The 18804-nt window shown below is 31.3% G+C and overlaps 1 protein-coding gene across 1 annotated transcript in view; it reads left to right on the forward strand.

Moving 5' to 3' along the window:
• The window catches only part of LOTGIDRAFT_149387 (hypothetical protein), a 45727-nt gene extending 37742 nt beyond the window's left edge, over positions 1 to 7985 (forward strand). The window contains exons 5-6 of the mRNA XM_009063795.1: positions 6317 to 6434; positions 7775 to 7985. Coding sequence (XP_009062043.1) covers positions 6317 to 6434; positions 7775 to 7878 — 222 coding nt within the window. The 3' untranslated portion in view covers positions 7879 to 7985. The remainder of the gene's footprint in view (positions 1 to 6316; positions 6435 to 7774) is intronic.
• Positions 7986 to 18804: the final 10819 nt, after the last annotated feature.

Genomic DNA, 18804 nt, shown 5'->3' on the forward strand with positions numbered 1-18804 from the left:
CTAGGGATATTTAATATGCAGCATGTAAGTGTATCATAAGTATGATTTAAGAGTTGAACACATTGTTCCAGGCTAATTGGAATTCCAGAAATATCGAGTGTCTTAATAGATTTTAGATGTTTGCAACTTTCAATTATTGTATCTATTTTAACATCACAAAACGATATGTACAGTTGAACAAGTTTTGAACAACATTTTAAAACATGAAACTCTGAATTGTGTAAATTAGGTGTTTCAGACAGATCCAAAAATTCAAGATTAGGCAGATATTTAAGGAAAGAAGTTGTTGATAAAACGGATCCTGAAAGGTTTAACCACGTTAGTTCTGCGGATTGACAAAGTCCTTTAGTAAAATAATAATCTACGTCGGCCAATTCACATAAGTATTTAGCCCGGCCACAATCAAAAGTTTTGAATTTATAAGCTTTAGAAAAAATATATTCTAAATCCTCTTCTAAGAGTTCAAGTGTAAAGTCAAATATAAATTCTTGCCAAAGAATTGAAGTTGTCGAAATTATATGATTAAACCTTCTGCAAACTCTGTTTACAACTAAAATTAATTCAGGAAGTCTTAAATGTGAAAATATGTGTATTAGGGGCAAGTCCGGGAGATTTTGTAGTTGATTCAATCTGAAAATTGAAAGAAAACCTACTATTAAACATCTATTTTTCTGATATAGATAAATAGAAATAACATGTATTGTAAAAGTCAATATCTGGTTAGAGCTATACTGTTCTATATCCAAAAAAATTTTGCCTTGTAGTTATAGTCATCAAATTAATTATAATGCTTTAAAAATCAATTTTATTTACTAGCTTATAATGGTTTTTGAAGTTATAAAATCACCAAACATACTTTACATCCATTGAAATTTAGCCAAAATCTTTTTAAAATCACACCATGTGGAATTTTGTCAAGGCAAGGAAAAGAGAGAGAACTGTTAGTTGATTTGACGTCACGTGATAAGAATGGTACGTACTGATTGGTTTCTGGACATAGAACACTATGGAAATAAGTTTAATACCAATAATGGATATAAACCATACTAATATAGCCTGTATTTCTGTATGAACAGCCTTACACACAATTACAATTTTATCAGGAGATAGAACTTTCCAAGCTCATTTTAACGGTACCAATAACTCATGTTTTTCAAAAAGTGGAGATAGAACCTTATAGACCTGAGGTGACGAAGTGTGTAGATAAGAAAATACATAAGCCATTTAAACATTGGAAGAAATATCATCTGTAAAGTTTACTGCTTTAGTACATTAACAATAGCAACATTGTTCCACTAAATATAACCTCCTATATTTATGGTATCAAGGTGTATTTTGCTTCTTAGATGTTATCAAGCACCTGACTTTTATATCAAAAAAAGAAACCTGGAAAGAAAATTTACAGACACAGACACAATGAGTGACCTGATATGATGATATTACCAGATGTTTCACCTATAAGTGTGAATGAATGCACATATTACATAAACAGTTACAAAAACTTATATATAAAGAATTAGAAGTATTAGTCAATGTGTTTAAAAACATCTGTTACTTGTAAGAAATAATTATATCTGGGTTAAACACAATCCATAAGACAAAAAGTTTAATAATTTCCTTATAAATAAAATCTGTGCAAACAAAACAATTCCCAGAGATTATAAGTAATGATGTTTTTAGAATATTGTGATAATTTTATTGAAGATGAAATACAATGTTTCTTCTTTAAAATAATTCATTTTATTATAAATAAAACAGACTAATTAAGTCAACATGATAAATGTTCAGTAAAAGAAAGAATAAAAAGAAGAAAAAAAAACAAAAAAAACAAAGAATATGTACACATTATAACAATATATTATAGGATATGTTAAATAAAGCAGTATCATAAGAGAGAAAAAAAAAATTACTTCCTTGTATGAGGAAATTTAAGGGTGTTATTTCGGGTGACCTCAATTCAAATCGAGAGAGACCTCTCAAGATTTCAATATCCTTATAGGGGTGTATCACTAAATATATATTAATATTCAAATACATAATGAAAAAACAAAAAAAAAGTGTATAAAAGATTGCTTTGGTATGTATTAAACACTTTTCATTCTCACATGTATATTATCTCTTTATATTTTTAGGGTGTAAAAATAAACTTTAACTCCTTCGAAACTAATTTCTGTTGTTTTATATCTCTACTCACTATTGCTAAATGCCATTCAAAGATTTTAATTTCTGTTGGTTAAGATATTTGTGGAAACCTTTAGGATATATAATTTTTCATTGTTGTTTTGTAAATATAATATTAAGTTATCAAAATAAGGAGGTTTGTTATTTTCTAATCGTTCAAAGGTCTGAATTCATCAGTTATGTTGATTATTAGTTGGATTTAATATTGATATTAATGTTAATTGATAGTAAAATACCATAAAGTTCATTCCATATTGATTGACTGTTGGTACATTCTATAAATAAATGTTTCAAGATTTCAACACTTGCATGACAGAATGTACATAGACTGGATTCCTTCATTTTCATCCTAAAAAGTTGCTTATTTGTCGATATATCCCTATGAAGTAGTTTGTATTGAAAATTCTGAAAATCAACGCAAGGACAGACTTTGTATGGTAATGAAAATATATTTGATAGATATTCTTCGTTTAATTTATAATATAAATCTTCTTCCAATTTTCTAATAGCTTTCAGTTCAGTATACTGCTCTGATTTAGGTTGTTTATATACAGTCAAGTAACCTAATTGAGTGGTGACATATTTTTCGTGGATTTCCGGAGAGAATTAATAATTGATATGTGCGACCTTGTGCAACCTTGCGTGACCTCCACGTTTGCTTGTTTTGATAAACATGGGTTTTCTGTACAATATCAATTCAGTAGTTTCAAGCAAGGTAAAATGTATTAATGTATACTTTGACAAATACAAAATGGCAGATTTCACTAATTACCAAACGTCACCATTTTTTATCAGCTGAATTTCATTATAATCCCGAGCGGTAATCGGAATTCCAAGTATCGTCTGCTAGAATGTAGTTCAACGAATGAAGTCACATGATCAACTAGCAGATTCCGTGTCAGCAGAAAATTTCTATGGAACACAAAATGGACCATATTCTTATATTGTTTCAGTGACTTTTAGCAATAAATCACGCTACGTATCTTATTTTGTCAGTCACTATTTTTTTATTTAAGATCGTGGTTCTTTGAAGGAATTGTCACTAGTTATAATGAATTGATATTGAAGATAAATACTAAGAGAAGTTAATTATATCACCCGGTATCCATACGTGTTTTTCTGGACTTATTTATAGATCAAACATTGTACACGAAAATAGGTGACGCATTCTGCCGCCGTTGCCGAGTTGGTTGCTCATAAAATATGGGTCAAAGTGAAGGATTCATAAAGAAAATCGAAATAAACCAATTTTAATTATTTTGTGAAATATCTGAGGAAACATCTAAGACATAAAAAATTTGTTTTTTTAACTTTGACAAAATTTGGTGTTGAATCCTTATATCCACGAAAAAAGGTTACACCACTGTATGTCTTTACACTTTATATCATTGTTGATTTAAGATAGTTTCTGTGACCATCTCAGTTAAATTTTCGAAAGTTTTTTTTTTTATTGCTATTATAAAGAGTTTTGTGTAGTGATTTTCATAGTTGGCAATCTGTATAATTTTAATTTCATTCACTAATAATAAATTTTCAAAATTTTTATCTTTATACATATCTTAATTAATATTTATCTTCCAAATTTAATAAAATTGTGATAATATTAGAATATTATAATCATAATAACAGGCTAGTAGTAATATTCCATATTTAAAGGTCCACCTTTTCAACATCTTTGGTTACAACTTCCCTTTTAAGTTTGTCAGTGCCTACATCCCATAGAAAGGAGTAGATGAGTTTATTGATTTTATTTTATATTTTAATTTAACATGAAGTCACTTTATACTTGAAGAACTGAAGTTGGACATAGCAAGATTGATGTATGGTAATTTTTTAATCAATTTGTACAGACTGTACAAAAAAAAAGTGTCTAAATAATTAGCATAATGAAATTTTTGTCATAAAAATATGTCGATAAAAATACTAATTTTGGATAAAATTACCAATAAAAAATTTCAACTGGAAATTACTTTATACTTTAAGGGATTGCCTTATTCTGTTGTTAGAGAAGAAAATCAGGTCATGAACAGGCCTAATACTCTTTTGTGATCACAAATGGGAAGAGAAAATGTCTTCTAGCATCAAAGATATTAGTGATTTAGTGACAGTTTTTCAGAAACCAAAGGACATTCCCAGTCAATAAAGATCATTGTATAGGAAAATGTGCAACATGACAATTTTTAACAAAAGAATTGGCTGCAAACAGGTTCAATTTTTAGCTTGTTAACAGTGGCAATTTAAGGAAGGGGGTGGGGGGTGGGGGCTGCCAAAATTGTGTTAAATGCAATCCCCAACTTAATAGATTAGACAATTTTTCAATGTTTTTCAATATTTTTCAATTTTTATTTTGTTGTATATTTTACATTTACATTGTTACTGCCAAAATCTAAATACTTTTGACAAAATTTTTTTTATTTGTATTATAATTGTCTACAGAAGTGCAAACAGCCAAATAGCAAGGGTTGAAATGTCCAATTTTCATGACATGTTTGAAATGCTTTTAAGACATTTTTTAAAATATAGCTTGCCAGGCAAGGTAATATACACCCACTGATAGCTTTGATTGTAAGTACAAGTCTTTGTTTGCTGCCAATTCAATTGTAGCCTGTAGAGTGAGCATGAGTTGCACAATATAGCTAATAGATATAAATATAACACCATTTAACGATTATCTAATCGTCACAAAAATCGATAGGGATCATCTTCATAATGACGTCAAGTCAGGCACGATATTTCGGTGAAAAATTATCCGATCATCACGAAAATCGAGAGGGAACATCTTCATAATGACATTGACAAACAAAATCAAAATAAAAAGAATCTGTAAAGAATTATAGCCTGTAGAGTGAGCACGAGTTGCACAATATAGCTAATAGAGTAAAACGTCAAGTCAGACATGATATTTCGGTGAAAAATTATCCGATCATCACGAAAATCAATAGAGATCATCTTCATAACAACATTAACATACAAAATAAAAATCAAAAGAATCCATAAAAAACTGTAGCCTGTAGAGTGAGCACGAGTTGCACAATATAGCTAATAGGGTAAAACGACAAGTCAGACATGATATTTCGGTGAAAAATTATCCGATCATCATGAAAATCAATAGAGATCATCTTCATAACAACATTAACATACAAAATAAAAATCAAAAGAATCCATAAAAAACTGTAGCCTGTAGAGTGAGCACGAGTTGCACAATATAGCCAATAGGGTAAAACGTCAAGTCAGACATGATATTTCGGTGAAAAATTATCACGAAAATCGTTAAGGATCATCTTCATAATGACATTGACACACAAAATCAAAATAATCTGTAAAGAATTGTAGCCTGTAGAGTGAGCATGACCAAATGTGAACAGACGGACAGACAGGGTGATTACAATATAACCTGAATCACTTGAAACGTAAAAGTTCTAACTGAAGGGTAGGACCCTAAATATTCATGATATGCACAACCAGTCTCAAGAATTCAGTATTTCATATAATAATTCCATATTTTCATAACATAAGATAAACCAGTCAATGCAGTTAAAAAATAATTTATTACATATTTAATAGTTATGATTTGTACATTCATTCTGCATAAATTTTCCATCATACAAACCAGTTCTCTGTAGCATTCATTGGATTTTAAAGAGTCTTGAAGTTGTATTCGTCTGGATTCTTTTCGAGATCGTGAATTTATGTATCATCCCAAAAGCAGCAGCTTGTTACATTTGAAACAATCAGTCAAATATAAATTATCCACATTGTATCTATTGTGACCTACATAACATTACACAATGAATCATCTCTCAGACAACCAAGACCCTTATTATTTATTTGATATCAAAGCACATAGGCTCCTGACATGTAACAGTTTCATATTAACTTACTTTGCTATGTCTTGATTGGCCCTACCACCCTCTCTGTGAAATATTTGTTTTCTTTATATTCTCTTGCATCCAGTCCCTCATTGCAAGGTTGCCGCCCATAACTTAACCAACCAGACGAAAGCCTGTTCCCTAATCCATTTGTCTTATGAATAAAATGTTGTTTACAAAATAAAAAAACTTAACCAACTGTTTGCTTGGAATTATATACTCACTGAGGATTGGTGCACTACACAGACGGATTTTCTTCATTTTAGATTCGAGTGAATTCTATCAATCCAACAGTAACAATGACTGATATGGGGAAGAAGGCATGGGGAGATCCAAAGGTAGCAGATCCTGTACTAAACAGAATTCCAACTGGTCGTTTTGTAGGTATGTATTAAAGTATAAGAAGTAGTTTCAACACTTATGTGACTGTTATATTTTGATGGATGTCAGAAAACTTGTGCTAAAGAGAATATTGTTGTTAATTTTTATTATCTCAATTAATGCAGGTATTCTTATCATTTGACAATCTATAAACTCCATATCTTATTATATTTCCATACAAATAGATAACTATGAGTTTACATAGAGGCTTTTTGTTATTATTTCATTATATTTACATTTTTAATATCTCTACCTTCTTTGAACCAGTAAACCAATCAGTATTTATGTTTTCGCAATACTGTAGTTGGTCATGTTTTAATATGGCATATGAATACATCTTAAAGCAAAACAATGACTCACTGTTGTTAAGGACAGATTTGTGTTAAATAAAAATAATACATCAGAGAATGAAATTTGTACAAATAGAAAAACTACAATGAATTGCATTTACACACCAATAATATATTGAGAACTTTTAATTCCCAAATTTAACTAATGTTTGGAGTGATATTTTTAAAAATATTTTCTTGTCGTCATTAGAGCAAGCTGTCTTTCAAACACTTTATCAGGTTTAATTAGATTCATTGTCAGATTTTAGCCTGTCATTTGGTGAGATAAGTTTTAGCCTTAGTTATATGATATGATTTAAAACATGTAGTGCTAATGAAATTTCGGTGACATATATGTAAAAACAGTCAAAAAGATTCAAGTCTATTCAAACCTCAAAGTGTGTCAAATAATTAATGCAAGCAGACTTCCATAAAGAAATCAAAGCAGGTTTAGTTATTCATTGTTTCAGGGCAGATTATGGCAAAGAAGACAAAATAAAATTTTTTTTTTAAATTTAAAATATGAATATGATATGATGTTAACAGTAAAAAGTTTTTGTCTCATAGAAAAAAAGACCCTATGTTTGGCCTTGACCAATTTACCACATTTTGACAAAGTTACAGCCTTTTGAAATATATTGAAACATGCATCAGAAAAACTTCAGCATTTTAGAGGGACTCTGTTGCTCAAGTAAGAGTGAATAAGCTGAGTTTTTCTTACCTCAAGAAATCGTTTCTGTAATCTGAATTTTAAACTGTTTTCAAATATTTGTGGAGTTAGTGGGCACTATAAATGCTGAAGTAAAATTTCTAGAAGTTGTAGTATGATAAACCATAAATATATAATCCATTTTGTTTCATCTCATCTACTAGGAGTGCAAAATTTATATCAGAGATTTAACAAACAATATTTTTAATTTAGTGTTTCTGATTTATTTCAGTTTTTGTGTTCATTGTAAAATGATTAATCATTATAATGTTGTTATTTTTTTGTATTTTATTTTATAATTACAGAAGTGGATGATGTAGTGAATGCTGTTTTATTTTTACTGAGTGATCAAGCAGCAATGTTGAATGGTGTCCATTTGCCATTAGATGGTGGATTAACAATACATTAATAAAAAGGCAGTGCCTTATCTTTTCCCGATGCCAATCTTTTATGCACTAAATAAAATACATCAACCATTTTCTGTATATTTTATGTCAATATTTAAAAGGATTAGTCCTAAATTCAACCTAAACTGTCAACACCACAATTGCAACTCGGTCCAATTTCAGTTATGTCAAGGACAACAGTTAAAAAGTAACCAACAAAGAATGAAATATGAGTTTTCCAATGTACATACACTTTCCGATAACAAATATGACAGTAGACTATATCACAGACAATTTTCATGTTGTCAAGGGAAATCACATAATCACAATGATCAACTAAAGATCTAACCTATATGGAACTTCAAAAAAATAGATGGAACCTGGTAGGCCTACTCACAGAACAACAATGCTAAAATCAACACTGTATATCAGTGAAAAAAAAAATCACCAAAAATCAATTACCATGGTAATAGACCTGATTAAATACCAAAAGTGCAAATCTACTCAACAAAATGAAGATAAACAACTCATTATAAAATTTGGTGTCTGAAACAATGAGAATCCGTTAATTTGTCGCACCTTTTAGTAAATTTCTCCAGGACTGAAAGTCGGCACAGAATCAAAGGAGGCATGATTTTTACTATAAATAGTATCGTAGTCATAGATTGTGCTAATACTGAAGTGGATAGCAACATTTCGGGGAGAGCAGCATGGATATGTACGGAGATTATTTCGTTTTAACGAAATACCCTATGTTTATTTCGTTTAAACGAAATAATTAATTCATTTAAACGAAATAACTAATTCGTTTAAACGAAATAATTATTTCGTTTAAACGAAATAAAAAGATGGGTTAATTATTTCGTTTAAATGAAATAGACGAAAAAATTAATTCGTTTAAACGAAATAATAAATAAATATGTTTACAATTGCGCCTTAGGGGCTCCGTAGATATGGCCTTTGTGGTGGAAAAAATTAACATTTAACAATCGAAATACAACACTCCTTTTTGTAACAAAATAATAACAACTTTTAAAGTGATACTACATCTTAGAATGAACATAAAATTTAAGTTCTCGAAATGGTCAATATGAGTATATTTTTTATCAGTGAACTTACCTGGTGTCATAAAGTTACAACAGAATCCCTGTAAAATCTGTAAAATTCATAAAACTAAGTAATTATTGAAAAACTCTTAATCTTGATTGCATATTTATGGATAATTACTAAGTTTTTTGGATTTATTGGATTATATAAGGATCCTGTTATTTATGACACCAGGTATATCTACTGGCTATTATTCGCCAAGTTTAAAATTCTTAAATTTTATGTTAATTCTTAGACATAGTATCACTTGAAATATCCCTTTCCGTAAGAGAAACCGCAAACCCGAGGTTTAAATATTATTGGTTGGTTTAGACTTCTTGAAAATGTAGACTTATGTCTAGACTAGAATGTCATGGGAATAAATATGACAAATGCAAGTATTTCATCACTTCGAAAATAACATTGAAGATATCCTGAGTAAGAAAAGCCATTATTGAAGAAATATTATAAAAATAGCTCGCCAGGCAAGGTAACATACGCCCACTACCAGCTGTCAGAAATGGTAACAAAATATTTAGTGGCATAATAATGAATTTACAAATAATCTTAAAATCATCTATAAGTCAAGGCAAAAACCTGAAACAGTTCATCAAGTATCATCAAATTCAAACATGAATAATGTCTCATTACTGTACAAACAAGGGCAATAACTCTGAAACGGTTCATCCAATTATTACCAATTTCTAACTTGACCGAGATCTCATTAATACATACATGCATACCAAGTTTCATCAAGATCAGATAAAAACTGAAGTCTCTATCATGCTTGCAGGCCTAATTTGAGAAGTTTTTACTGAGTCAAGGTCAATAACTCCGAAACAATTCATCCAATTATTACGAATTTCAAACTTGACCGAGATCTCAATACATACATGCATACCAAGTTTCGTCAAAATCAGATAAAAACTGTAGTCTCTATTTTGACTGCAAGCCAAATTTGACGCGTTTTTACTAAGTCAAGGGCAATAACTCTGAAACCCGTAATCCAAATAAATACCAATTTCGAACTTGACCGAGATCTCATCAATACATACAAGTTTCATCAAGATCATATAAAAACTGTTGTCTCTATCGTGCCTACAAGCAAACTTTGACGCGTTTTTACTAAGTCAAGGGCAATTACTCTGAAACCATTCATCCGATTATTACTAATTTCAAACTTGACCGAGATCTCATCAATACATACATGCATACCAAGTTTCATGAAGATCGGATAAAAACTGTAGCCTCTATCGCACCCACAAGGCAAATTTGAGGCGTTTTTTCGAAGTCAAGGGCAATAACTCTGAAACCGGTCATCCAATTATTACCAATTTCGAACTTGACCGAGATCTTGTCAATAGATACATGCATACCAAGTTTCATCAAGATCAGATAAAAACTGTAGCCTCTATCGCGCCTACAAGAAATGTGGACGGACGGACCGACAGACAGGGGCGACGGCAACATACATTTCCATTGGGGTGTATAAAAAGTAAACATATAGGCCTAAGTGTGCTTTATTTACCGTGACAGATTTTTCAGATTTACTCGAGTGTCAAATGGAATGCGCAAATACATTTGGGGTTTAAGGTCTACTTCTTTTGTATTTATATTTTCCACTGGTATTAAAATTGATAAAATCAAGAATCATTTAATTCAATGATACTATTCATAACTTTTATTAAACATTAAAAAATATTTTTAAAAAAGTGCTATACAGAAGAAATTACTCCACAAAATTTAAAAATGCTATGCAATTTCGGCCCAAAGAGCAAAAAACTGCTATGCAAATAAAAAAAGTAATTTGTACCCTGAAATTATATATGATGTCTGTGTTTAGTTACATTACTGAGTTATTAATAGTTATGCATAAGTCAATATCAACTGAAATGTTTTTAACTCCTTTATTTTCACCTAGGCAGTCGAGAAGAATAGAACTCTTAATAACAAGTGGTAGGTCTTGATTTATAATACAGGTAGTATATTTTTTTATGTTTTAAAATTAAATGTATAAAATAACACATACAATAAGTATGTATCTTTGATTTTATTCAATTTTCTGTAAATAATTAGCATTCACAGAGAAACCAAAGTACAAACTTTTACTTTTCTGCATCATGTGGACTAATGAAGATGTGTGACATTTTGCCAGAACTCCGGCATTAACCTACTCTTTTTCAATTTCCAACTGTCGAGGGATCTGCACAGCATGTAGCACAAGGGCCTCGGTTTATTTCCCACATGAATGACGATAGGCTTTTTCCATGTCAGCCCCTCTTGACCTGCATCACTGACAAGTCGAAACCGGGTGTCCATTATTTTTAAAAAGTTTCCATTGTTTTGGGGGTTTTTGGACACTTTTCTTTTTAGACAGCCTTTAATGTACACTTTGTACTTGAGGTAATTAAAAAAGACACACCAGATAAATTCTTCAAAAATTTGATATAATCTTAATGTCCAACCACAATGTTAACACAACAACATTTTGACCATCATTGTGATTCTGTGTCTATATTCTGTATCTATTCTTGGTTGGTAATTTTACTTCAAGTTATTTATCAATAATGAATACCTTTTTTTTCCTTTTTCAAACACAAACAATACAATGAGTAAACTGCTGAATAAAATAATCACAAATGCTTTCGATTTATGATGAAGAAAAAAGCTATCTATACTTACAATTTAATTGAATTTCACTGATAAATAAAATGATAACGAAAAGAAGGTAGGCATGGTCGTATTAATTTGACACATTTGGACCGGGTTACAGCCTTTCGTTATATTAAGATGCATAAATTTCTTGAATATACTGACAGCAGTGGAGCTGTGACAAATGATGGTTGAATTTTCTTTGATGAGGCCAGTATATATAGATCAAGTACAACTGATATGCAATGATAATACTTGTATAACCCATTTGAGTCATAACTTCTGCAATAGTTTATAAAAGCATGGTGTTATAAATATCAATTATACACTTGACAGACTAGACTATAACTTACATCAAAGGTGAGTGAAGAAATTTAATAGGATTATTATTTTCATTATCAAAAACTTAATTATATCTGAAAATATTTCTAAACTATGCTATTTACATCTATGATCAACTTTTGATTGTTTTATTAAAAAACTGTTGGTGTTGGGCCTCATATAGAAGACTCAATATTTTTAGTTAAAAACTTTAGAAAATGTAGGAGACATATTTCTCTACAATTGGCATTTATTTTGCACCAACCAAAATGCATAATGAACATATAAATAGCGATGGCCATTGTAATAATACAACCACAATTGTCATGGCAACCAAGCCAAATTCTACCAGTAACATTTTCATACTTCCAAGAGCTTTGTTCACAGTCTTTTTTTTCGATTTTAGATAGGTTCAATCTTGGCTCATGATAAACAATTTCACCAAGTAAAAATCTGTCATAAATTGTGCCTTTTAAAATGTTTACAAGCTTGAAATTGAATGCGTTTTCAAGAAGAAGGGCAATAACTCGTATCAAATATTTTCTGACGGACAGATGCCCATTCATTTGTGGGCGTATAAAAAGTTAAGATAAACTTTTGAAATAGTTTTGGTGTTAATAAATAAACAGCAGGATATTTTCTACTTTTTCTACATTTCTCTAGGTTTTGGTGTATTTTTTTACCAACGAAAATAATCATAATACCCCTTTTAAGATAGTTGAAAGTCAACGTCGGTGCTTATCTTCAAGTTAAATTATTTGGTTCAATATAATCAGTAAAAAGGTGTACCCAAGCCGGCACTAAAACATAATACTACCAAGGATAACCTCCCCACCCTTTGAGCCATGATAAAACGAGTTTCTCCCCGACAAAATTGTCGAAAAGTGAATTAAATCGGTCAGGTAAATAAGTAATAAATATCTAACATTCTTATGCAGGTGATTTGTGTGGGAGTAAAAAAAACGTCATTGACATGAGCAGGGACACAAGCGAATTTTTTGGGCTGGATGTCCCAAGCATAACATTATATGTTTGTATTTATTTGTGCGTGCCTCCTTGGTCCATTTGTTACATGTTCCTGGAAAGGAATAGTGGAATATTTTTTATTTTGATTTTTTTTTTTTTGATTTCAAGTTTTATTGACCCAGACAGAAAAATGACAGTATCAAGGATGGGTGCCCTGACTTCCTGCCTTACAATAAGTACAAAAACAATCACACACCATTCTCTCAGTAGCATCCTCTTGTCACTTAATAGGCCACCAAGTCCGTTTTTTTTTCGGAGGGGGGGGGGGATTGTCTGAGATTATTGTTTTATTGAATTTATTGTTTTTCGAACAAATCGGCTACCACAAGCCACCTTTCCTTGAATTGATCAAGAAAATCAGTATAGATATGTTTCTCAATATTGTAGTAGTTTTGAATGACTATTTTGATATTACTTAATAATAGTTTTTTACCATCTTTGTGAGTCTGAAGATTGTGGTTTTTAACCAATGCATATATCATATTACTAGTGTCATACTTAGGTCCTGATATACCAAAGAGAATATCTTCACAGTTAATGCTCAATTCAATATTTATTGAATCATAAATCCATTTTTGAATTTCTTTACATTGTGAAAAGACCTTCTGGCAACTAAAAAATAAGTGTTGTATGTTTTGTTGTTCACTATGATCTCTGCAGAAGCTGCAATATGGATCATTTTGTGTAAACGTTTATTTGTAGCTATAATTCTATGCAATATTTTATACTGCAGCCATCTTATTTTTGTATCTACTGTGCATTTAAAATAAATATTATACAAATTGTTGAAATCGCTGTAATTTTTATTTAATTCCAAGCACCATTTTTCAACTGCTTTCATATTATTTCTTAATGACGCTACAAATTTGTCGTATATACTTTTTGATCCCTTCTTATCTTTAGTTAAGGCAGCAAGTGGAGGTGGTTGGCTTGGAAAGACTGGCAACCAACAATGTGATTGTTGAGTACCTAAGACTGGGAAAGATTCTATCAGATTTTTTTTAATACCATAAAAATGAGTCACCTGAGGTATAAAATTGTATTTATCAGAAAAGTTTTTATAATTTATAAAGTTACCGTTATCCACAAGGAGATCACAGACATTGTGGACTCAGTGGTCAAACCATTTTTTATAGAATAAATGGTCTCCATTAATTGTGATGTTAGAGTTGTGCCAAATCGGGAGACTTGTAACATGTTCTGTTGTATTAAATATTTTTTATAAAATTCGAATATTTGTATAGTACCTCTTTCCAAAATGGATTTTTTAAGTTATTGGATAGTTTTAACGTAAATTTGTCACCGAATACAAATATATTTCGGAGATGTTGCTCAGTTGTATAATCTAGAAGGTGTGTCCATTCCGATTCTGACAAATTTATTCTTCTAATCCAAGTGAGCTTTAAGGAAGTAATAAATGATTTCACATGCAACATTTCACATCCCCCAAAAGCACTTTTTTGGATTAGTGTGTGTCTTGCTATTCTATCGGTGTTCCCCATATGTAATTGAAAAGTAATGTTTCAAATTGTTTAATATAACATGCATCTGGAGTGGGAAGAGTGCTGAAAAGGTGGATTAATTTAGGTATGATTAAGCTTTAAATAACACAAATTTTACCCAATACGGTTAATTGACGTCTTTTCCATGTTGTAATTAAGTTTTTTATTTCTATGATTTTGTTATCAAAATTCAATTCAATCATTTCTGATAGATTTGTGCTAAATATTATACCGAGTATATTAAATCGGTTCGTCGTCCATGATAAGTGTTGCTCTGTACATATATCAGCATTTCCAATGCTTGCACTTATCTATAGGGCATTAAACCAATGCCCTATGGATAAGTGCAAGCATTGGAAATGCTGATATTGAGTTTCAGACCTGAATATTTTGCAAATTGTTCTAATAAAGTTAACGCATGAAGAAGCGATTTCTCTGACCCATCCAGCACAATGGTTGTGTCGTCTGAATATTGTATTATTCTAGACTCTCTATGGCCAAATTTTATACCACTTATGCTTTTTGATATTCGAAACCATATTCCCAAGATTTCAACGATATGGACTGATTGGGTCTCCTTGTCTACATCCACGGCCAATAGTGAATGTTTCTGAGACAAAGCCGTTCTGTATAACGCACAGTGTTGCATTTTTACATAATATTTTGATCCAGTAGTTAAATTCAGACGAGGACTTCGTCCATGAATCTCCATGAAACAGAATCAAAAGCCTTAAGAAAGTCCACTACCAATAGAATTCCCTCAAGATTTTCATCTTCTGCATACTTTATCAAGTCGTATATCAGACGCGTGTTTTCTCCTATGAAACGCCCACTTAAAAAAGCCTTTTTGATTTTCATGTATTAATTTTGATAGTAATGGTTTCATTCTATTCGTTAGGCATCCTGAAAGTATTTTATAACTAACACCTTAAATGACACCTTGTTTCTGAGTGATTGATAATTCTCCAATCTTAAATGAGTGTTTATATGAATTGATAATGTATGTTTTGAGATCATTCCAGAAAAATTAAAAAAATTCAGTCGAAACCCATCGTTTCCCGGAGATTTATTATTTTTCATACACTTGTGTCTAATGCCTCCTTTTCACTAATTTCCCCTTTAATATTAACTGCTTCCCATTCACTCAATCGCGGTATGTTTTCACCATTTAATAGCTCATTCAGATTTACCTGTGTTAATTTGCTATCTTTATCACTATACAGTTCCTGATAAAAATGTTTAATTTCTTTCAATATTTCATAATGATGTGTTATTATTTTACCATTTTTTTGGATAATTTTGTTAACAGTTTTATTTACTACATTTCTTTTTTCTAGAGAGCAAAAGCAAAAAAATATACTAGACCTTTCCCCATCTTCGATCCAATTTGCTCTACTTCTACTTCTAATGAGGATCCCCCTAAGTTTTTCTTTTCGGATTTCCTCTAGTTGATTTTTAGCATCTAATAGAACATCGCGGAGTATGCTACTGTCGGAAAACGAGTGCCATTCTTTTTCTAAAAATTCAATTTCAGAGATTAACATGTTTTCATCCGCTTTGCTTTTTTAGATTTTTGAATACAGTAGTGGATAGTCATACCTCTAATTTCTAAAAGAACAACATCAATAATTGAGCATCATCTACAGTAAAAACAAGGGGGTTGTCGCTAGAGGGATCAATGTATCTATCAATCGTAGTTTGAATGCATGTTTTGACTTTACTAACTTAAGTTTGATCCCACAGTAACGTGTTATTAAATTTCCAAAATCCACGACCTTGTTCAAAGGAGTTGAGTTTAATTCAAGTTCTACAACGGAGTGGTCAGTTCTGTAGCCAGCAGAAATCCCAACTTTATCTACCATACCCATTAATTCTTCATTAATTAACATAAAGTCTAATTGAGCTTTTTTTGGTAGGATTAGTACACGACCAAGTGTAGCAATTTTTGTCCGGATTTAGTGTTTTAAAGGGATCTACTAAGCCCAATGTTGATTTCATTTCCAAAACATTTTTTCTAGACCTAGGATTATTTACGTGCTTATAATTATAAAGGTCAAGATTTGCATCTTGAACTAAGTTCCAGTCGCCAAGCAATATGTTACAGTCTGCATCTAACTCTATAAGTAAGTTTTGTACTTCTTTGAAGAATTCTGGTGTGTCATTATTGGGACCATAGATATTAATAAAGCAAAGGAATAGTGGAATCTTGTTAGACATAATGTTTAGAAATGTAGTGAACTATTCATTTACAAGTGCTGGTTAGGTTAATAATGTTAGTTTTAACAATGATAATAAATTTGTCTTTGTAGTACGCACAATCGATGATAAAATTTGAATAGATGGCTTTGTTCTTCGCACAAAAGTAAACCCTCGGCCTTAGTTAGTCGAAGTTCAATGGGAGAAAGTTTACGGTCTGACCTAAATTCGGAATACTTCCCCCCGCAATTATTTTAAATGGGAGATCCATTTAGCAAAGATACTTCCGGCAGTGGGGGCTGTCCAGTGGACATGATCCGAGTTTACTTCTCCAGTGAATCTTGGAACAGCAGCAGCAAATGGAGAAGGCTTGTGACAGATGAGATGGTTATATCTTCTGAGATTGTCGGTTTCATAGGGTTCAACTCTGGTCAGGGCAGATGAAATTAGTATTTTGGTGGTAAAAATGGTGGTAGTAGGAGATTTGGTTGTCTAGGTTGACAAGTTCTAAGATCTTTTTATAAATTGATTCTTTTCTGTTACTGATACCTACATGGAAAAGTACTTTCTTTGGAATGTTGGTAGGTTCTGTTTTGTGCAAGATAGGGGCGATACGAGCTCCAGGAAAAGACTCAGCTTGGGTTCAGGAATGCGAGAGATATTGGATGAACCAATGATGAGGGTTGGCTTCAGAATCTCGAGTAAATACCAGTCGGATTTACGGTCCTTGTGCTCGTTTTGATGTGGTTTGTTGGTCTGAGTTTTTCTTGTATTGGTTTCTAGACTGAGACGGCGACGGATTCTGGTTTGGCGTTGGGGAGTATCTGGGTTGGATTTAGAAATGGAAGGTACTGCTGGGGGTATGGGTGGTAATAGCTTTCCATAATTAGTGGTGTGATGGGAGAGGTAACTGTATTCTGTCACAGATATGATATACATAACCCAGAAATAAAAATCACAAAATAGATGCACATGAGAGTTTTATAATAAAACAATACGTGTATGGAAAAAATATTTAATATTACATTGATTTAGAGTGCCTCATTGGTAAATTTTATCGATTTATAATTTCAGTGCAATAAATAATATATTATTATAATTTTATTGTTTTGTAGGTCTTTGGACTACGAGTATGAATTTCCATTTTAACATATTAACCTTAACATTCATGAACATTGCTTTAACCCTGTGTCAGTGCCTTCTGTTGGATAGTAACTTGTTACCTTCAACCACCCTAATCTGTTACTCAAGCCTTATTAAAAAATTCTTCTTTGGGTGCAACTAAGAATTTGATCTATTGATTTGAATGACAAATCAGAACTTAAGTCATATTCAATCTGTCGGTCTTCTAACTATTTTACACATCCATTTTTCAAAAGATCAGCCGACTTGTTAGATCATACAACATGCATGGTTTGACAATTTTTGAAGAACTGATTGAGTGGTATCCATGTTTGGGGATTTCATTGCTTACACCTTCTGAAGTGAGAAAAAATATTGAATTATCTCATCGATTTAAAAGTATTTATGACTCAGCCCTGGACAATGTAATGTTTCTAATGTTTTTAGTATATTGTATTGTTAAGCATAACATCGATATGATCATTGTTTTTCCTGTAGAGTACTTACAAAATTTGGGTTATCAAATTTAGAATTCAACACATTAGTATGTAAAATGCCATGGAACTGGAATTTACCATTTGTCTTTTGTTTAAAAGATAACCCAATACAAACATCTCCTTATTTATGCTTCACCTTTACATTTTCGAATATTATGCAGTCTGGTGATTGAACTCAAACCATTAGTTTGACCATTTTAAATTTTATAAGGGTTGAAAATTTGCAATGACATTTTTTCATTTTACAAGTACGCCAACATGTAAATATAAATTGTCACTTTATGTCCAGTTAATCAATTTTTGTTGTCTAGTAAGTGCTTATTCATCTGTTTGCCATTATGTGTCATTATGTAGTCACATTTAAAATTTTATCAAAATTATTTAAATGAGATATGGAATATTTCATTTTATTCTGTCTCTGGAAGCTTGTACAGGAGGAAAATACCTAGACAAGGTAGGGTGTGAGAGATGATGTTAAAAAGCTAAACAGAAACTAGAACTTGCAAAATTCTATAACTGAAAACCCAAGCAAAATTGATCCAAAATT

This window comes from Lottia gigantea (genome assembly GCF_000327385.1).
Source record: "Lottia gigantea unplaced genomic scaffold LOTGIsca_6, whole genome shotgun sequence".
In the NCBI taxonomy this organism is placed as follows: Eukaryota; Metazoa; Mollusca; class Gastropoda; family Lottiidae; genus Lottia; species Lottia gigantea.